Source organism: Mobula hypostoma, chromosome 17, assembly GCF_963921235.1.
Source record: "Mobula hypostoma chromosome 17, sMobHyp1.1, whole genome shotgun sequence".
Taxonomy (NCBI): Eukaryota; Metazoa; Chordata; class Chondrichthyes; order Myliobatiformes; family Myliobatidae; genus Mobula; species Mobula hypostoma.
Genome location: NC_086113.1, coordinates 5,553,028 through 5,575,277, shown reverse-complemented (window position 1 = coordinate 5,575,277; position 22,250 = coordinate 5,553,028). Strand labels below are relative to the sequence as shown.

Here is a 22,250-nt window from a genome sequence, read left to right as displayed (position 1 = left end):
TATATTTGGATTTTCAAAAGGCTTTTGACAAGGTCCCACACAGGAGATTAGTGTGCAAACTTAAAGCACACAGTATTGGGGGTAAGGTATTGGTGTGGGTGGAGAATTGGTTAGCAGACAGGAAGCAAAGAGTGGGAATAAACGGGACCTTTTCAGAATGGCAGGCGGTGACTAGTGGGGTACCACAAGGCTCAGTGCTGGGACCCCAGTTGTTTACAATATAAATTAATGACTTGGATGAGGGAATTAAATGCAGCATCTCCAAGTTTGCGGATGACACGAAGCTGGGTGGCAGTGTTAGCAGTGAGGAGGATGCTAAGAGGATGCAGAGTGACTTGGATAGGTTGGGTGAGTGGGCAAACTCATGGCAGATGCAATTTAATGTAGATAAATGTGAAGTTATCCACTTTGGTGGCAAAAATAGGAAAACAGATTATTATCTGAATGGTGGCCGATTAGGAAAAGGGGAGGTGCAACGAGACCTGGGTGTCATTATACACCAGTTATTGAAAGTGGGCATGCAGGTACAGCAGGCGGTGAAAAAGGCGAATGGTATGCTGGCATTTATAGCGAGAGGATTCGAGTACAGGAGCAGGAAGGTACTACTGCAGTTGTACAAGGCCTTGGTGAGACCACACCTGGAGTATTGTGTGCAGTTTTGGTCCCCTAATCTGAGGAAAGACATCCTTGCCATAGAGGGAGTACAAAGAAGGTTCACCAGATTGATTCCTGGGATGGCAGGACTTTCACATGAAGAAAGACTGGATGAACTGGGCTTGTACTCGTTGGAATTTAGAAGATTGAGGGGGGATCTGATTGAAACGTATAAGATCCTAAAGGGATTGGACAGGCTAGATGCAGGAAGATTGTTCCCGATGTTGGGGAAGTCCAGAACGAGGGGTCACAGTTTGAGGATAGAGGGGAAGCCTTTTAGGACCGAGATTAGGAAAAACTTCTTGACACAGAGAGTGGTGAATCTGTGGAATTCTCTGCCACAGGAAACTGTTGAGGCCAGTTCATTGGCTATGTTTAAGAGGGAGTTAGATATGGCCCTTGTGGCTACAGGGGTCAGTGGGTATGGAGGGAGGGCTGGGGCGGGGTTCTGAGTTGGATGATCAGCCATGATCATAATAAATGGCGGTGCAGGCTCGAAGGGCCAAATGGCCTACTCCTGCACCTATATTCTATGTTTCTATGTTATCAGTGAGAATAGCCTTTAGTCTAAAAATAATTTTTTTATTTATATATATATATATATATATATATATATATATATATATATAATCTTCATGTGTAAAATTTTTGTAATAATGCTTTCATTTTGATTAATAGTCTAGGCTATTAACTTGAAAAGATCACCATTATGTTTTTCATGGTATCAGTATTTGGTTCAGGTACACACAGTTGGTGTCTGTGTAAAATGTTGAATATGGCTGACTGAGAAATATCTTTATTAATAGTGAGATTTTTATTATCTTTGATTCACAAGCTACCAAGCTACAAGAACTTCAAAGGGACAATTCATGAGGTGGGCCAAAACCAGTATGTTGTGAGTGGTGAAATACTAGTTTTGGATCGGAATACCATAGAAATTACAGAACTTCCAGTTAGGACTTGGACACAGGTAATTTATACAATTAAAAGTTTTAAAATGCAATAGGACATTGAAGTTAGTAACTGCTGGTGTATATGAGTATAAATAGTCATGTTTTGTTTTCTCTTGAAGGTAAGGATAACTTCTTATTTTCCATATTGAAACCAAGTAATTGGGTCAGAGACTGGGCATAGATTATTCCAAAATTTCCTTCATGTTTTAATTAAACTTAGTGGCAAAAGTAATTTCTAGATATTGTTTGGACAGTTGGGATCTATTATATTTATTTTCTTTAAATGTCTTTATTTTACTGGAAGGAGAATTTTACAATTATTTTTTACCAATTGCCAGTTATGAAGGGACATCATTATGTTGCAGTGCATTTGTTCTCATATCATTAAGCATTACACTGAGATAGTTAAAATGAATTTTCTATGCTGATGAAGAATGGGATATTCCTTTCTATCCAAAGTTATTTTCCTTTTGGACATCTCAATACTTGGAAATGCTGTTTTACAAATATAACGTGTGCTGGTTTACAACTTATGCTGAATTGAATAAAAGACTTTGTTTTTCTCATGTAGGCATACAAAGAACAAGTTCTTGAGCCAATGCTCAATGGAACTGAAAAGACACCAGCTTTGATAAATGACTATAAAGAATATCACACTGATGCCACAGTTAAATTTGTTGTAAAAATGTCTGAGGAGAAACTTGCGCAAGCAGAAGCTGCCGGTTTGCACAAAGTGTTCAAACTACAGACGACTCTCACTTGCAACTCTATGGTAGTTTTTAAAATATATTTTAATATGTAAAATTATTAAATGTTTGTACTTAAAACAACTCCAAATAGCAATAATATTGTTCATTGGCAGGTCCTTTTTGATCACATGGGTTGCATGAAGAAATATGAAACTGTGCAAGACATCTTAAAGGAATTCTTTGATTTAAGGCTACATTATTACAGTTTGAGAAAGGAGTGGTTGTCAGGAATGTTGGGGGCAGAGTCTGCGAAATTAAACAACCAAGCTCGCTTCATTATAGAGAAAATACAAGGGAAGATTACAATTGGTAAGGATAGATGGATTAAAGTACAAAATGTACATTTCCATGTTGCTATGTTTAGTAATTAGAATTTTATGCTGCATAAAGTATGGTTGAACAATTGTAAGTTAGTACAATAAGATTGAATTATTTATTTGAATATAATTCCAGTCCATTCTATTTACCTTACAGCAGGTGAATTGAATTGCCTTTATTACTTACAACCTTCATATACATGAGTAAAAATCTTTATGTTATGTCTCTGTCTAAATGTGCAATTTATAGTAATTTGTAATTAATAGTATGTACAACAGGACAGTCAATATAATATAGAAATACAATCGTATTAGTATGAATTAATCAGTCTGATGGTTTGGTGGAAGAAGCTGTCCTGGAGCCTGTTGGTTCTGGCTTTTATACTGTGGTACTATTTCCTGGATGATAGCAGCTGGAACAGTTCGTGGTTGAGATGGCTCGGGTCCCCAATGATCCTTCAGGCCTTTTTTAGACACCTGTCTTTGTAAATGTCCTGAATAGTGGGAAGTTCACATCTACAGCTGTGCTGAGCTGTCCGCACCACTCTCTGCAGAGTCCTGCAATAAAGGGAAGTACAGTTCCCATACCAGGAAGAGATGCAGTTAGGGTGCTCTCAATTTTTATATTATTCTTAAATCGAGGCGGATATGATAGGGTCTTTTAAGAGACTCCTGGACAGGTATATGGAGCTCAGAAAAATAGAGGGCTATGGGTGACCCTAGGTAATTTCTTGGGTAAGGACATGTTTGGCACAGCTTTATGGGCTGAAGGGCCTGTATTGTGCTGTAGGGTTTATTTGTTTCTAAATTAGTGAAAAAATGTGCCATTTTCCTCTTTCCTCTCTCTAACACTATCCATTTTTGCTGAAAAGCAGATGAGCCTAAAATTATTAAACATCAGAAATAATTAATTACTAGTTTAAACTCATGTCAGCTTGTGAAACTTCTGGTTAAGCAGTTATATATTGAGGCTACTTTTTGCATAAAGTAGGCCATAGTGAATAATTATAACCTGCTAGATTTCTGATTAGTCCATTTAAAAAATTGTAGTATTCCCAAATATTATCTATTGTTTAGGAACAACTTAAGAAAGAGATTCTGAAAATATTTGGGGATTTTGTGCGTTCTAAAATTTTGAGTTGATTTCAGCTAATGTCCATGGTTTAAAAGTATAACCTCCAGTCAAATGATAAATTGACTGTGCAACATGGCTTTTTGAAAATGTTAACAATTTCTTAGCAAGCTGATTATTATATCTGCCAGCAATAATTTTACTTAAAAAAAAATACTGACTCTGACCCCTTTGAGTTCCAAAACAACATAGATTATATTGATTGCTGAGTGATAACTGGATCAATAACAAAAAAAACAATGTTTGGAGAGAATAGATAAATAACCATTCTTTAAGCAGTATTCACTGGACCAGATTTTAATGCAGAACTGCTGGTATTTCTCAACCTATGTGCTAGTGAGTTTCAGGACTTCTGTGTAATTATCAAAGTTCCAAACTTAACTAGTTGAGCTAGCATGATTTCCTGATCTTACTCAGTAGTTGATTACGAATAATTATTTTTGTTCGATTGTTTTTTTAGTTTTATTTCTTTTAATCTGTTACTTATGTCAATTTTAATGCTTTTTAAATACTTGCAATTTTATCCAATATCATTTGCCAAGTTTTCAGAGAGGAGTGGTAGGAATACAGTATACAGTGCCTAAAAAAAAGTATTCACCCTGCTTGGAAGTTTAGGTCTTTATTGTTTTAGAACATTGAATCACGGTGGATTTAATTCTGCTTTTTTGACTCTGATCAACAGAAAAAGACTCTTACATGTCAAAGTGAAAACAAATCTCCACACAGTGATTTAAATTAATACAAATATAAAACACAAAATAATTGATTGAATAAATAACTATCCACCTTCTTTAATACGACACACCATATCATCACTGGTGCAGCCAATTAGGTTTAGAAGTTAAATAATGGAGATCTGTTTTTGAAGACCTGTGTACAGTCAAGGTGTTCCAGCTGTTTGTGGTAAAAATACACCTATATCTGTAAGGTCCAACTGCTGGTGAGTCAGTATCCTGGCAAAATCTACGCCATGAAGACAACAGAACACTACAAAGGACTCTGTGAAAATGTTATTGAAAAGCACAAGTCAGTAGATGGATACAAGAAAATTTCCAAGTCACTGAATATCCCATGGAGTACAGTTAAGTCAATCATCAAGAAATTGAAAGAATACGGCACAACAGTAAATATGCCTATAGCAGGCTGTCCTCAAAAACTCCGTGCAAGAAGGGGGTTAGTGAGGGAGGGCACCAAGGGACCCATGACAACTCTGGAGGAGTTACAAGCTTCAGTAGCTGAGATGGGAGAGATTGCGCATACAATAACTGTTGCCTGGGTGCTTCACTAGTTGCAGCTTTATGGGAGAGTAGCAAAGAGAAAACCACTGTTGAAGAAAACTCTCATGAAATCTTAGCTAGAATTTGCTGGAAGGCATGTGGGAGATTCTGAAGTCAGCTGGAAGAAGATCTGATGAAACCAGAATTGAGCTTTCTGGCCATCAGACTAAAAAAATGCTACGTTTTGTGTAAGCCAAACACCGCACATCATCAAAAACACACCATCCCTACCGAGAAGCATGTGGTGGCTGCATCATGCTATGGGGATGCTTCATTGCAGCAGACCCTGAAAGGCTTGTGAAGGTAGAGAGTAAAATGATTTCAGCAAAATACAGGGAAATCCTGGAGGAAAACCTGATTACAATCTGCACGAAAATTGCGACTTGGGAGAAGACTTGTTTTCCATCACAACAATGACCCCAAACATAAAGCCAAAGCTGCACAGAAATGCCTTAAAACCAACAAAGTTAATGCCCTGGAGTGGCTAAGTCGGAGTTCAGACCTCAATCCAGTTTAGGATTTGTGGCTGAATATGAAAAGGGGTGTTCACTCACAATCCCCATGCAATCTGACATGAGCAGTTTTGTAAAGAGGAATGGGGAAAGATTGCAGGGTGCAGATGTGCAAAGCTGATTGAGACCTATCCACACAGACTCAAGGCTGTCATTGCTGCCCAAGGTGCATTTGCTAAATATTGACTTGAAGGGGGAGAGTAATTAGGTAATCAGTTATTTTGTATTTAATAAATTTAGACCAATTTGTAGAAATTCGTTTTCACTTTGAAATGAAAGAGCCTTTTTCTGTTTATCAGTGTCAAAAAAGCCAAATTAAATCCACTGTTATTCAATGTTGTAAAACAATAAAACATAAAAACTTCCAAGGGATGTAAATACTTTTTGTAGGCATTGTATAATAGGAATATTTCAGATTTTTGTATTTGTAAAGGACTAATCTGCTTAATATCTTGAAAAATATTTACTTTTCATTTGTACAAAAACTTTGCTTCCAAATCTTGCTACAGTATGTTAAAAGGCATTATTACAACAATTAATTTGCTGATAACATTATATATGCTGTATATAATGGATAAATTTGTGCTCAAAACTTGAAATAAAGACAAATTGTAGGAAGCAGTCAGCATCCATGAAGATAGTAACAAAATTAATATTTCTGGCCAAAAATCTTTCCTGAGAACTGAATAGTTTAAGAAAAAATAGTTTAAACATACAGAGAAGAGGCAGAAAATAAAGGGGGTGGGGAAGGTTGAACCTAAGAGAGATTAATGACAAAGTAGGTATAGTATAATGTACTAGAAGTCTCAATATAAATATCTAATCAAAGGAATGGAGGGCAAAATCTGAAAATTCTGATCTTGCTAAAATAGTTGAACTCTGTGAGTCCAGACGACTGCAAAGTGCCAAGTTTTAAGATGTGCTTTTCCTTTATGAAGCCAGAGAGTGGTAATAGATGGTTGCCATCCGTACTGGAGGCCTGTGAGTAGTGGTGTGCCACAGGGATTGATGCTGGGTCTGTGGTTTGTTATCTGTATCAATGACCTGGATGATAATGTGATAAACTGGATCAGCAGATTTGTGGATGACACCATGATTGGGGGTATAGTGGACAGTAAGGAAGACTATCGAAGTTTGCAGCAGGATTTAGATGAGCTTGAAAAATGGACAAAACATGGCAGTTGGAATTTAATGCAGACAAAGTGTGAGGTATTGCACTTTGGGAGGACAAACCACAGTAGGACTTGCACGGTGAGTGGTAGAGTACTGAGGAGCATGGTGGAACAGAGAGATCTGGGAATATAGATACTTCATTCCTGGAAAGTGGCATCACGGGTTTGTGAAGAAAGCTTGTGGCACATTGTCCTTCATAAATCAAAGTATTCAGTACAAGAGTCAGGATGTTATGTTGAAGTTGTATAATGTGTGGGTGAGGCATAATTTGGAATATGGTGTCTAGTTTTGGTCACCTACCTACAGGAAAGAAGTCAATAAGACTGAAAGAGTGCAGACAGAATTTATAAGGATGTTGCCAGGACTTGAGGACCTGAGTTGTAAGGAAAGGTTGAATAGGTTAGGACTTCATTCCCTGGAGTGTAGAAGAATAAGGGGAGATTTGATAAAGGTATAGATAGAGTAAATGCAATAGGCTTTTTCCACTGAGGTTGGGTGAGGCTAGAAGTAAAGGTCATGGTTTAAGGGTGAAAGGTGAACTGTTTAAGGGGAACATAAGGGAAACTGCTTCACTCAGAGGGTGGTGGGTGTGAGAAACTAGTTGCCAGCAGAAGTGGTGATGCAGGTTTGATTTCAACATTTAAGAGAAATTTTGATAGGTACAAGAATGGGAGGGGTATGGATGGCTATGGTCCGGGTGCAGCTCAGTAGGACTAAGCAAGTTAATAGTTCGCGATGGACTAGATGGGCTGTAGGGTCTGTTTTTGTGCTGTAGTGCTCTATAATGAGTCAAGGGTGGAAGTCAAAGCAGGAGTGGAAAGAAATGGAGTGATCATTCATGTTCTATGAGGATTCTGTTAAAAAAAAATTATGCTTATCATGCTATTGAGACCAGATTGAGAGCAGTAAATATTATATACTAAATGTGAATGAAGTACACGAAAATCTCTGCTTCCTGTGGATTATAATACATAGGAGCAGAATTAGGTTATTTAATCTTGGCTGATTTATTATCCCTCTCGACTCCATTCTTTTGTCTTCTCCCCATATCCTTTGACCCCTTACTAATCAAGAACCCATCAACCTCTGCTTTAAATATACCCAGTGATTTAGCCTCTACAGCTGTCTGTGGCAGTGAATTCCACAGATTCACCACACTCCGGCTAAAGAAATTCCTCCTCACCTATTCTAAAGGGACCCCTGTATGATGATATGGAAGGAGATAAAGAGCAATAATTTACTTTCTGTGACTGCACGGAAAAGTACCTACAAGTAGGGAATTGGACACTGCAGTTGGAAATGTGAAATTTATTTGTGCTGCTTGCAAATTTTTTTAATGTTTAATTCAAAATATTTCCTCTTCAGAGAATAAATCAAAGAAGGACCTTTACCAAATGCTCATTCAGCGGGGCTATGAATCTGACCCAGTTAAAGCCTGGAAAGATGCACAAGAGAAGGTAAAATATAACTACCAAGCAATCTTCAAGGCTACGTTAACTGTTATATTAAATCACATGTAAATCATTACTTGCATGCTTGAACTTCGAGAGAGATTCTAAATTTTAAGAATAGGGTGGCACAGTGGCATAGCAGTTCATATAATACTATTACAGCACTAGTTATCTGGGTTTAATTCTTGCCACTGTCCGTAAGGAGTTGGTATGTTCTCCCTGTGACTGAGTGGGTTTCCTCCCAAACTTCAAAGACGTATGAGTTAGTAAGTTAAACTTGTCAAATGGGTGCGGGATGTGTGGAAAAAGGACAAAAATGGGAGATTAGATGTAATGTGCAGGGGGAGACAGGAGATGAGGGGTTACCTGAAATTGTAAAATTCAGTATTCATAGCATTGGGTTGTAGATTTCCCATATAAGATATAATGGTTCCTTTAGCTTGCCTTGAGCTCATCCTGGCAGTTAAAAAGGCCAAGGGGGACAGGCCAGTGTAGGAATAGGAGGGGATTTGAAATCACAAGCCACTAGGAGCTTGCGTTGACCCTTGTGGACAGAGCACAGGTGAATGAGGAAGGTGAGAGTTTTTTTCTAATGATCACTTCAGTTTAGAATTGATATGTAAATATTTCTACTTTTTTCACAGCTTTACATCAATATTAATAGCTCTAAATGTCTTAGAATGTCAAAGATATTTATTTCTATTTCTTGACAAAGTTCTGACATCAGCTTTGTCTTATTTCAGAAATGGTCTCTGGTCTGTGCTGCCTTACTGTACTTCCAAGATTTAGAATCCCAGTAAAATTTTAAGTACATATCCATAAACTGCTAAATACAGCTTTAGGAAATTATGAGCTATGAGCCAGATACAGGAGGAGTTTCCCCCATTGTTTAAATGATGTTCCAGTACTGTTAATTTTTTCTTCCTTTTCCATTCTCATAAATCTATTGTTTATTCCATAATTTATAAATTTCCTTCATTAAAAATGGATTTCACAGATTGCTTGGATGCCAAATTTTCCTTTTTACCATCTTAAAAGATTAGAAACTAAAACCAGAAACAAATGTGATGGAAAATGCTGTTCAATACTCTACAACACAATGAAGTTCTAGACTCAAACTTTCTATGTGGTGGCTAGCTTGTTCCACGAGGAATGGATCTGGAATAAATTTGTTTAACCTTGGTTCTCTGCAATTGAATTTTAGGTAATGAATATGAAAGCTAGACATTTTATATTCCAGATTCAAGTTCATATTTTAATTAGTGTTCTGATTCCATAAACTATATTAATTTCTACCTTAAAATTTGTATGGGCATTCTTTATATTGAATTTTGGTTTCCTTCCTCAGCTCCTTTATTTCTGTTTTACAGACAGCAGCAGAAGAGGATTTATTGGAACCGGACGATGGAACTTCAAGTGTTTCCGGTGCTGGTTCTGGGCCAGACTTCAACTACATCTTGAACATGCCTCTTTGGTGCCTTACAAAGGAAAAAGTAGACGAACTGCTGAAAAACAGGGATTCAAAAGTAATGTGCAGGTTCCATCTATCTTCATGGTTGCAATTCTTTTTCCCTCCCTGAATGCTGTTTCAAACAGTATTTTATTTATTATAGGGAAAGGAACTTGATGACCTCAAAAGAAAGAGTGCTCCTGATCTTTGGAAGGATGACCTTGCTACTTTTATTGAGGAACTTGATGTGAGTTTGACAAAACTTTCCTACCTGTGAGCTCCATATCTTCGGGATGTTTATAATGTTTTGATTTTTAAAATAACTATTTATAAATGCTGAAAGTAATTGCTGTCTGAATGTATAAAAAGGTAAATTGTAGTAGTTGTCAATATTATGACAAATACTTTGTCCCCAATCCAGAAGTAATGGGGTAAATCTTTCTTGCCAGATTCAGCAGTTCCACTGGAACAATCAGTGTTTGACTATAAGTCATGATCATCCCAATTCAAGTGTGTACATGGACATCTGAGACTTTGTGACAGATGGTGTTGAATTCGTTACCATGCGCCATTGCTGGGTTTCTTGTCAAATTGAGTCCTGTTAGCTTTCTTCAACATTGTGCTGTGAAATCTGCATTCAAATCCACACACCAGGTCAACTTGACGTAGGATCTGATACACCAAAATCAAAAACACAAGAGATTCTGCAGTTGTTGGAAATTTTGAGCAACACACACAAAATGCTGGAGGAACTCAGGCAGCATCTATGAATTTATTCCCCTCATAGAAGCTACCTGACTTGCTGATTTCATCCACCATTTGTGCATGTTAGCCCAAAATCAAAGTGAAGTTTATCATGTGTAATATCATCTTGCAGCACCATCACAGGCACGTAGCATCATATAAGGTGCATTCACAAGAAAAAAGCATAAATTATACACATTTTTTACAAGAAAGAATACAATTAGAACAAAAAAGTCAATTTTAATGCAAAGGGGTCAAAGTGATCATTAGCATTACTAAACTGTAGTGAATTGGGTTTTGTGGTTGATGAAACATCAATTAATTTATATATATTTCAGTATGTCTTCTGCTTTGTTAGGTTCGATAACTTAGATGTTTCAATGTCTGGCATTTGCCAGAGGAATGACTGACAGGCAGGAGGCAGCGACTGGGAATAAAGAGGGCCTTTTTTGGTTGGCTGCCCCTGGTGTTCCTCAGGACTCAGTATTGGGATTGCTACTTCTCACATTGATTTGTATAATGGAATTGATAGCTTTGTGGCAAAGTTTGCAGTTGATGCGAAGATAGGTGGAGGAGTAGGTAGTGCTGAGGAAGCAATGCGATTGCAGTAGGACTTGGACAAATTGGAAGAATGGGCAAAAAAAGTGACAGATGGAATACAGTTTTGGAAAATGTATGATAATGGATTTTGGTAAAAGGAACAATAGTGCGGACTTTTATCTAAATGGGGAGAAGGTTCAAACATCAAAGGTGCAGAGGGACTTATGAGTCCTCGTGCAAGACTCCCAGTTTAATTTACAGGTTGAGTCTGTGATATAGAAGGCAAATGCAATGTTGGCATTTATTTCAAGGGGAGTAGAATATAAAAGCAAGGTGATAATACTGAGTCTTTATAAGACACTAGTCAGTCTGCACTTGGAGTATTGTCAACAGTTTTGGACCCCATATCTCAGAAAGGATGTGCTGTCATTGAGAGAGTCCAGATGAGGTTCACGAGGATAATAACAGGAATGATGGGTTTAATATATGAGGAGCGTTTGGCAGCTTTGGGCCTGTACTCACTGGAATTTAGAAGAATGCGGGGGATCTCATTGAAACCTACCGAATGTTGAAAGGACTAGATAAGGTGGATATGGAGAGGATGTTTCCTATGGTGGGGGTATCCAGAACAAGAGGGCACAGTCTCAAAATTGAGGGCGACCTTTTGGAACAGAGGTAAGGAGGAATTTTTTTAGCCAGAGAGTAGAGAATCAGTGGAATGCTCTGCCACAGACTGCGGTGGAAGCCAAGTCCGTGGGTATATTTAAGGTGGATGTTGATAGTTTCTTGATCGGTCAAGGCATCAAAGGATATGGTGAGAAGGCAGATATATGGGGTTGAGTAGGATCTGAGAACAGCCATGATGGAATGGTGGAGCAGACTTGATGGGCTGAATGGTCTAATTCTGCTGTGTCTTATGGTCTTTATACTTGTTGAGTAACAATGAAAATATAAAAGCCTGAAAGCATATGTCACCAGGCTCAAGGACAGCTTTTTGTCCCACTGTTATCAGGCTACTTAACAGACCTCTGATATGATACTCTTAACATCACAGTCTACACTTACAGTCTTGCACGTTATTGTTTACCTGCATTGCAGTTTTTTGGTAGCTTTTATGCTTCAATCTGCATTGTTATTGTTTTATTATATTCTATCTTCATGCATTGTGTAATGATTTGACCTGTATAAATAGTATATGACAAGCTTTTCACTGTATCTTAGCACGTGTGACAATAATAAATTAATACCAATACCAAACCTTTAGATGTGACTGTTGAAACAAACCTATTTCTCCATTTTACTGCAGCGTGTGGAAGCTCAAGAGAGAGATGATGCTCTAACAGGAACTATTAGCAAGGCAGTCAAGGGAAAAGTTGGCAAACCAAAATTCAAAAAGATGCAGCTTGATGAGACTCTGCCCTCAGTCCATGGCAGGAGAATTGAACCTGTCATCACGCTTGCAGTAAGAGCAGATGGAACAAAAAAATTATTGAAGAAGAAAGGAAAGGTAAGTTTAAAATTACTTTAAGGTACATTTGGGATATATTGTAATGCTTTTGTTTCACATAATTACCCTTCTGTATTTCATTAAATGGTTGCATTGTTATTATTACTACTGAAATTAAGATTACATTGATGTTGGGTTTAGTAAAGTAAAAACAAAATAAGTTGCCTTATTAATCTGCTTTGCTCCTTGGTGTTTGCCAGAATGGATACAATGTACCTGAAAGCATTGAAGGATGGAGGGAGGTATTTATTTACTTAGTAGTAACAGCGTGGAACAGGCCCTTCCGGCCTAACAAGCCGCAGGGTCCTGCAATCTACCAATTTAACAGTAGCCTAATCGCAGGACAATTTACAATGACCAATTAATCTACTGACAGTTACGTCATTGGAATGTGGGAGGAAACTGGAGCACTTGGAGGAAACCCATGCATTCACAGGGCAGAATATACAAACTTCTTACAGATGACGTCAGAATTGAACTCCAGACTCTGATGCCCCAAGCTGTAATACTATCGAGCTAACCACCAGGTGACCCTGGTGCCCTAGGTTACTTGCTTTGTATCTATCTGATCAAATTCTCAGCCTTAAATATTTATTCTAGTTTTATCTAACAAGTGTAACAGAAATGCCTCAACGAATGCTAATAGCAAAATACAAATTTTACTGAGCGTTGAACTTTTTCCCTTATCCCTCGGTTGCTTTAGATTGATGATCACTTACTGGAAAAGTTTTTACGCCTATTTACTCTTTATTTTAAAATTCTTCCCAAACTCAGTGTCTTTAGTCTGTTTTGCCATAGAATTGCTACCTTGCAGCATCCCTTACAGCTTTAACTTTGCAAAAGCATGGCTTGTGCTGGAGGTTCCTGATTGCAGTAATGAGAAGCTTTAGAAGCTTTATAGCCAAAAAAGCAAGCTATACAGTGCCTTGTAAAAGTATTCAGCCCCCAACCCTTTGTTCACATAATTGAGTATAACAACCAGAGATTTTGATTAGTTTAACTGAGAATTTTTATTTGTGAATCACGTTACTTTTTTTTACACTTGAACCCAAAAAGCAGGGAAAATTGTAAAGCAAGAAAAATTAAAAACTCAAAAACTGAAATGTCAGCAGTTCAAAAGTATTCACTCCCTCCCCTTGCTCAGCACTTAGTTGAACCACCTCTCACAGCTGTTATAGCCAGTAATAATTTTGAATAAGTCTCTTAGCTTTGCATAACGTGCTGGAGCAAGGTTTGCCCATTTCTCCTTGCAAAATTACTCAAGATGTACTAGGTTAGTTAGGGAGCAATGGTGGACAGCAATCTCGTGGTCTTGCCAGAGATGTTTGATTGGATTTAAGTTCTGGATTGACTGGGCCACTCAAAGACATCAATTTTCTTCATTTGAATCCACTCCATGATTGCTCTAGCAATGTGCTGAAAGATGAACTGCCCAGTTTAAGGTTTCTGGTAGAGGCTTATCCAGGATCTCAAATTACTTAGCAGTATTCAACTTCCCATCAGACCCAACCTGATTCACAGTCCCTGCTGCTGGAAAAGTATTCCCATAACATAATGGTACCTCCACCATACTTTACAGTAGCCAATGCGCAGTATGAGATTTACGCCACACTTACCATTTAGTGTTGAGGCCAAAAAGTTCCGCTTTAATTTCATCTGACCATAAGACCCCTTCTACATCTTTACAGTATCTTCTAAGTGGGGCTTTACAAAATCTTTACGGCCAAGGATATGTTTTATTTTAGCCAGGGCTTCTTTCTTGCCACTCTTGCATAAGTACCTCTTTTGTGCATTTTCCTGACTTGTCTTGAATGCTCCTTTGTCTTCATTTTGCTTTGGTCTGTTGAAAATCTACCACACTATTGGAACTTACAGAGAGAGGGGGTATTTATTCTTATGAATTTGTTGAAAGCAGGTGATCTTCCAAATTTCTACAACAACAAATTGGGTGAGTTGGTAAGTAATGCATATATTGCATCTGAGGATAGTTGTGTAGTAATTACAAAGGGGATGAATATTTTTCAGCCTCACAATTTTGGTTTCTATTTTTTAGTATATTGATGATAGGTTTTGACCTTTTCCATTTGCTTTGATATGATGCACAATGTTTTATAGATTAGCTCAAAAAACAAACCTAATTCTATGTATTTTAAATTTAGAAAATGAGACAGTAAAAATATGAAAGTAGTTGTTGGGGTTGAAGCAACACACACAAAATGCTGGAGGAACTCAGCAACAATGGAAAAGAGTAAACATTTGACGTTTTGGGCCGAGGCCCTTCATCGGGACAGCTGGGATTGAATACTTTTTCAAGGCATGACTGGACCTTCTGTATGCTGAACCCACAAAACTTGCACAGGGTTTCTATTATATATTTTTCTATATGCATGTAGATATTCACACAGTTGTACTTTAAAGCTATGAGAGAGCTTTATTCTATTCATTTACAGTAATTTTTTTTCCTTTGCTCCTTGTTAAATTTATCCACAACAAATTGGAAGTACTCACATCCTATCCCTGTTTTAAAATTAAGTATTCAATGAAACTTTACTTTTTGCTACCTTAGTATCATTACTAAATTCCAAGTGATCATTGATGATGCCCCATTTCTAGCTTCCTACAATGCTGATCACGGGCCCAAATCCTTTCAATAATATCTTTACGTTTACCAAACATAATTTACCTTTAAAATATTCACTTTACTTGACAAACACATCAATTTTTATTCCTTTTTAGAGTGTTTCAAAGAATTTGTATCTCCTTATTTATTTCACTACAGAAATTTTTTATTACTGGGCTGTTATTGTTCATATTTTAATTTTCAGGGTGATGCAGATGGAATAAAGCTGGAATTTGATGAAGAGGTTGGGGCAGCAATAGGGGAAGGAAATGGAGAAGCATTGGACACAAGTGAGGCAAAAGTTAAAGCTCCACGCCTGAAGAAAGAGAAGAAGGAACCTGGTGTGTTTACACAAATTAGGATGTGCTCCACTTTATCCGGTAGACCAACGATATTAAACAGAATGAGAAACAAGCGGTGCCCACTAACTTGTTCAAACAAAAGCAACATTTACTTAAATGTAACTTCTAATAGTAAAGCAAAGCCTATTCTTAGACTCTGTCAAAACAATTTAAAATTAAATGTAATGTTGAATGTGATAATAAAATTAATGAAAGTCTGAAAATGTACTTCTGTCAAAGTTTTATCCTAATTTAAAATGGAGCTACCTTTTTTAAAAAAAATGTAACTGCTATATTAGTGAATACTTGAAGGTTTGTACAGATATGATCTACAATATAACTCTTTGACTTTTTCTTTATTAAAGGACTGCTGTCTCCACCTGATCAATTCTGTTCTTCAAACGATATAAGCTTTAAACGTATAATTTCCAGGAAGAATGTCAATAGCATCCTTTTCTGGTAGCTTCTTAACTTTAAACTAACAGTCAGTCTAAACCTATGTAAATCAAAAGATGCTACAAATTAATGCTATGCACGGTAGCTAAGTTAGCTTATGGTCACTGAATAAATTAGAACACAGAAACAGCCACTTCAGCCCACCAAGTATCGAATGCTAATCCCATTTTGTTATCCTCCCTACATTCCCATCAACCCTCCCTGATTCCACCCATCACCTACACACTGCAGGCAATTTAGAGTGGCCAATTAATCTGCCGCCTTTAGAATGTGAGATGAAATCAGAGCACCCAGCGGGAATCCGCGCACTCCTGGGGAGAATGGTGCAGAGTTCACAGAAGCACCAGAGGCAGGATTGAACCAGATTGCCAGAGGTGTGCGGCAGCAAATCCATCACCTGTGGTGTGGCTTTTGATAACGGAATGGAAATTGTCAATAAGATAACGTATTTTGTATGTCAAGATTAATACATGTAACAAAGTGACACATGACAAACAGAAATCCCTTATGGTATGAATTTCTGTTTTTGATTATCAGGTGCCCGAGCAAGGAAAGCGTCTCAGACTCCCAAATCTCAAGTGAAAAAGGGAAAGAAAAAGAACCCCTGGTCTGATTCAGAATCTAAGTCAGATGATGACCTTGAAGAACCTGACTTGACGTATATTCCAAGAGAGATTACGCCTCGTAGAGCTGCAGGTGACTAACGTGAATAGCCTCTTAACAGCTGGACCTTAATCTAATAATACAGGTTTCTCCACCTTTTTATGTAGCATGCTTGCTATTGACCACTTATCTTTTGAAGTCAAAGAAACTGAAAGCAGCTCAATCATCAGTGAATAATCACACTTCTGATCTTGCAATGAAGGGAAGGTCATTGATAAATTATATATAGATGCTTGTGCCTAGGATAATTTCTTTGAGGAATCCTGCAATGTTGTCTTCTGGCACAAGTATCCTCCATCCTGTTTCACCTAAAGAACAGTTATTCATTGTTTCCAGTTAGCTTAAATTTTACTAACACTTCTTGGCCTGAAGTTGAGGACAGTCAATTAACTGTTCAATAAAGATCACCATCATTCTTCTAAACTCCAAGGAATATAGATCAAATTTCTTTCACCATCAGTGATCAGACAGTTTTTTTAGAGAAGGAATTAGCAATGTAGATTAGCTCTTTAGGTCTGCCTCCAATGCCAATATATCTTTTAAGTAATGGTATGATTTATTAAGCTGTGAATAAATACTACAGGTATGGTCTCACCTGTACCCTATTTCTTAACAGTCTTACAAAAAGGAAGTTAGAGTGGAGAGATCTAAAACAAATATTAAGAGTACAGAGAAAATTTACAGGATGTTGCCAGAACTTGAGGACCTGAGTTACTAGGAAAGGTTGAATAGTCTAAAATATTCCCTAGAGAATGAGGGGAGATTCGATAGAAGGATATAAAATTGAGGGATATTGATAGGGTAAATACAAGCAGGCTTTTTCTACTGAAGTTGGGTGAGACTGGAATGAGAAGTCTTAGGTTTGGGGTGAAAGGCAAAATATTGGGAAAACTTCTTCACTCAGATGGTGGTGCCACTGTGGAACAAGCAGGGGTTGATAGATTCTTGATTGGTCAGGATATGAAGGGATATGGGGAGAAGGCAGGAGATACAGGGACTGAGAGGAAAATTGGATCAGCCATGATGAAGTGGTGGAGCAGACTTGATGGGCCATATGGCCTAATCCTGCTCCCATGCAGTGCCTATTTAAAAAAAAAAGTGTTCACCCCCCCCCCCAGAAGTTTTCATGTTTACAACATTGAATCACAATGGATTTAATTTTGTTTTTTTGACACTGATCAATAGAAAAATACTCACAATGCGCTGGAGGAACTCAGCAGGTCAGTCAGCATCAGTTTATGAACATAGAATTCTCCAATTCCGGTAATTCCCTCCCCCTCCCTTCCTCTATCCCTGTTTCACATCACCTCCCTCATAGTTCCGTCTCCTTCTACTATTGTTCTCCTGCCAATCACCTCCCTGCTTCCCCTCCCCACCCCTTTGTCTTTCAAATTACTGTTTTTTTTCAACTACCAGCATTCTTCAAACCCTCCCCAAAGTTCTTCCTTCAGTCCTGACGAAGGGTTTCGGCCCGAAACGTCGACTAATCTTTTCAACTGATGCTGACTGACCTGCTAAGTTCCTCCAGCGCATTGTGAGTGTTCCTTTGACAACAGCATCTGCAGATTATTTTGTGAATAGAAAAATACTTTCATGTCAAAATGAAAACAGATCTCTACAAAGTGAACTAAATTATGAATATAAAACACAAAATAATTGATTGCATAAGTATTCATCCCCCACCCCCCCGCCTTTAATATGACACACCAAGTCATCACTGGTGCAGCCAATTGGTTTTAGAAGTCACATAATTAGTTAAATGGAGACCTGTGTGCAGTCAAGGTGTTTCAACTGAATGTAGTAAAAATACGTCTGTACCTAGAAGGTCCAACTGCTGGTGAGACAGTATCCTGGCAAAAACTACACCATGAAGACAAAAGAATATGGCAAATCTGCCTAGAGCAGGCCTTCCTTAAAAATTAAATGACCATGCAAGAAGGGGACTAGTGAGGGAGGCTACCAACTCTGGGGGAGGTACAAGCTTCAGTGGCTGAGATGGGAGAGACTGCATACAGCAATTGTTGCCTGGGTGCTTCACCATTCGCAACTTTATGGGAAAGTGGCAAAGAGAAAGCCACTGTTGAAATCAACTCACATGAAATCTTGGCTATTTTGCTAGAATGCATGTGGAGACTTAAGTCAGCTGGGAGAAGCTATGGTCTGCTGAAACCAAAATTGAGCTTTTTGGCCATCAGACTAATTGCTATTTTTGGCGTAAGCCAACATCGCATATGATCAAAAATCATACATCATCCTGTGAAGCATGGTGGTGGCTGCATCATGCAGTGGGGATGCTTTACTGCAGCAGGTCCTGGAAAGCTTGTGAAGGTAGAGTGTAAAATGAATGCAGCAAAATATAGGGAAATCCTGGTTGAGAATCTGATGCAGTCTGCAAGAGAACTGTGACTTGGGAGATTTGTTTTCCAGCAAGGCACTGACCCCAAGTATAAAGCCAAAGCTACACAGGAATGGCTTAAAATCAACAAAGTTAATGTCCTGGGGTGGCCAGGTCAGACCTCAATCCAATTGAGAATTTGTGGCTGGACTTGAAAAGGGCTGTTCACTCATGATCCCCATGCAATCTGACAGAGCTTGAGCAGTTTTATAAATAAGAATAGGGAAAAATTGCAGTGTCCAGATGTGCAAAGCTGATAGAGACCTAGCCATACAGACTTGAGTTTCTAACTGCTGCCAAAGGTGCATCTATTAAATATTGACTTGAAGGGAGTGAGTAATTATGCAATCAATTATTATGTGTTTAATAATAATTGTAATAAATTTAGGCAAATTTGTAGAAATTTGTTTTCACTTTGACACAAGAGTCTCTGATGTTGATCAGTGTCAAAAAAGCCAAATTATATCCATTGTGATTCAATGTTGTAAAATATTCCAAGGGAAATACTTTTTATATGCACTGTATCTTATGGTCTAAGCTGCCAGCGGAAGTGGTGATACGGATTTGATTGCAACATTTAAGAGAAATTGGGATAAATATATGGATGGGGAGGGTATGGGGGGCTGTGTTCCAGGTACAGATTGATGGGACTAGGCAGAATAACAAACCGGGACAGACTAGATAGGCTGAAGAGCATGTTTCTGTGCTGTAGTGACTTTGACTAATTTGAGTATAAAATAAACTATGTTTTAAAATACGCCATTTGAAAAGGTTGTCAGTTTAATAGTCTCATCCCCACAATGAAATGACAATGGAAGCCCCTAGTGGCACATAAACCTGCTGAAAAAATATCATAAAAACAAACGACACATCAGCTGAAATCACATTCCCAGGCTAACTGTCAGTTCAGAACTTACAGTGGATTCTGGTTAATCAGGGCAACCGCTTATTTGGGACAACTTTTAAAGAACAAAAACTAAATTGAGAAAATAGCCAGGATTCTCTGTTTATTTGGTACACTATGCAACTTAATTGGGGCAGGATACTGTGTGCTGAACAGTTTCTAACTAGTGTCAGTTACTTGCACTTGCGTGAAATAAATAGTAAGACTATTTGGAACTGCTCTGTTCACTGCGGTTTCAAACATTCAGGCGTGGAGATGCCAGAAATGGACAGGAGCTAAAATAAACTTCAGGTTAGGAATTATGATGCTATTGACAATTATCTTGAAGATGAAAGATTTGGAGAATGCAATCGTCTTAAGGCATATGAAGGCAATCCATTATCTGCACTTGGTGTCTGTGTTGATTTTGTTCATTTGCAGTCAAGTAAAAGAACACGGCAGATGAATTCCTCCAATAGCTATTAGGAAATAATAGATTTATAGTACTGTAGAAGTATTGGTAGTGTTCTAATTTGTTGTGTATTTCAATTAAATACATAAATTTTCACTCAGTTAAATGGTAATTTGCCTTTTTTATATCTTTTAACTATTTCCATGAAACTCTGGCTCATTGGGGCAATCGCTTAATTAAGCCAAAATATACTGGTCCCAATTAATGGGAATTCTCTGTATATAATTAATATAAATTTATAATGGTAACTTTGTTTTTAAAGCTGAAAAGCCAAAGTATACTTTTGATTTCTCGGAAGAGGAAGCAGATGATGAGGATGATTTGAAAATGAAATCTGAATCTCCAAGTGTGGAAGAAAGGGATGCTGAATTTATTCCTTCAGACACTGGTGGAAAGGATGAAGATAATGATGATGATGATGACGATGATTTTTTCACCACAAAATCAAAACCAACATCACTGCAGTAAGTAATTTTCATTTTTTATATAATTCAAGTTCAAGTTTATTGTAATTCAATCGTATACATGTATACTGCCAAACAAAGCAATGTTCCTCTGGACCAAGGTGTGTAACACAGTATATATAATTCACACACAATGTTATAAAGTAATAATACCACTCATAAATTAACAAATAATTAAATATAGTCCAGAGGAACTGAGGTGGAGAGGGTCAATAACTTTAAATTCTTCGGCATTAAGGATCGATATTTTTCTCTGAAAAGTGTCAGAGGATCTGTCCTGGGACCAGCACGTAACTGTCAATACGAAGAAAGCATAGCAGCACCTATACTTTATTAGAAGTTTGTGTAGATTCATCATGTCACCTCGATCCTGACAGCCCTGTCTTTTCAGCCTGTCTGGGCTGGCGATTAAATTGACCAAACAATGGAACAGCTAAAGACTCCAGCGCCCTGGAAAGAGGAGTGAACATCACGTAGAGCAAGTGAAGTCGGCAATCGCCTCTAATCTGGCCCAACATTTACGTGCTGGGGGCACTTAATTAATTGTTTATTTCGGCTTTTTTCTTAAAGATGTGCTGGGTGTGCTCTAGCTACCGCTGCACCCTTGCATGCTTCACAGCCCGGTATTGGTCCGTGGCCCTGAAGTTGGGGACCAGTGCTCTAGAGTTTACAGAGAATGGTGTAAAAAACAAAAGAAAATCCAGTGAGTAGCAGTTTTATGATGAAAAGGCCTTGTTAATGAGAGAAGTCAGAGGAGAAAGGTTAGGCTGGTTCAAGCTGACAGGAAGGCGACTGTAATTCAAATAACGTGTTACAACAATGACGTGCAGAAGAGAATTTCTGAATACACAAAACATTGAATCTTGAAGTGGATGGGGTACGGCAACAGAAGGCCACGCTGGGTTGCACTCCTGTACCTAATGAAGTGGTGACTGAGTGTATGATGATGGTTCAGGAGTTCTCAAAACAGTGAGAGAAAAATAACATGCCAGAATTATTTTGTTTTTTTTACATATTTTCACTGCTTTCCAAAGGGGCTTTTGTTTATAGATTTCATTGATGATTGATTAAGTCCAGATGAAGGGTCTCAGCCTGAAATGTCGATTGTTTATTCCTTTCCATAGATGCTGCCTGCCCTGCTGAGTTCCTCCAGCATTTTGTGTGTGTTGCTCTCGATTTCCAGCATCTGCAGAATTTCTTGTGTTCATGAAGTGGTTTAGTAATTTGATTTTAGAGTCACAGCGGTGCTTTCATGCAGGAGAACTGTATGCTGGCAGGTTTACAATCTCTATTTTTTTCCCCTCCCACCCCCACAATTTAAGGTTAAGTAACAGAATTAACAAGAGAATTGGTTTATTGCAAATTCTGATTTTTATTTTCATTTAAACCTAGTGCTGGAAAAGTTGCTCCACAGCCCACAAAAAACCATGAGCCAGAAAATATCTTCACGTCATCATTTCATGAAAGACCAGAAGAAACAGGTAGGTCATGACAAAA

At 38.0% G+C, this 22,250-nt stretch overlaps 1 protein-coding gene across 2 annotated transcripts in view; it reads left to right on the top strand.

The window, feature by feature from the left end:
• The window catches only part of top2b (DNA topoisomerase II beta), a 96,658-nt gene that overhangs the window by 63,779 nt on the left and 10,629 nt on the right, over positions 1 to 22,250 (top strand). For both annotated transcript variants that reach the window (XM_063069468.1, XM_063069467.1), the window contains exons 22-32: positions 1,490 to 1,624; positions 2,179 to 2,379; positions 2,470 to 2,665; positions 8,133 to 8,224; positions 9,589 to 9,744; positions 9,832 to 9,915; positions 12,259 to 12,459; positions 15,285 to 15,420; positions 16,414 to 16,572; positions 20,552 to 20,753; positions 22,146 to 22,234. In XM_063069468.1, the coding sequence (XP_062925538.1) occupies positions 1,490 to 1,624; positions 2,179 to 2,379; positions 2,470 to 2,665; positions 8,133 to 8,224; positions 9,589 to 9,744; positions 9,832 to 9,915; positions 12,259 to 12,459; positions 15,285 to 15,420; positions 16,414 to 16,572; positions 20,552 to 20,753; positions 22,146 to 22,234 (1,651 nt within the window). The remainder of the gene's footprint in view (positions 1 to 1,489; positions 1,625 to 2,178; positions 2,380 to 2,469; positions 2,666 to 8,132; positions 8,225 to 9,588; positions 9,745 to 9,831; positions 9,916 to 12,258; positions 12,460 to 15,284; positions 15,421 to 16,413; positions 16,573 to 20,551; positions 20,754 to 22,145; positions 22,235 to 22,250) is intronic.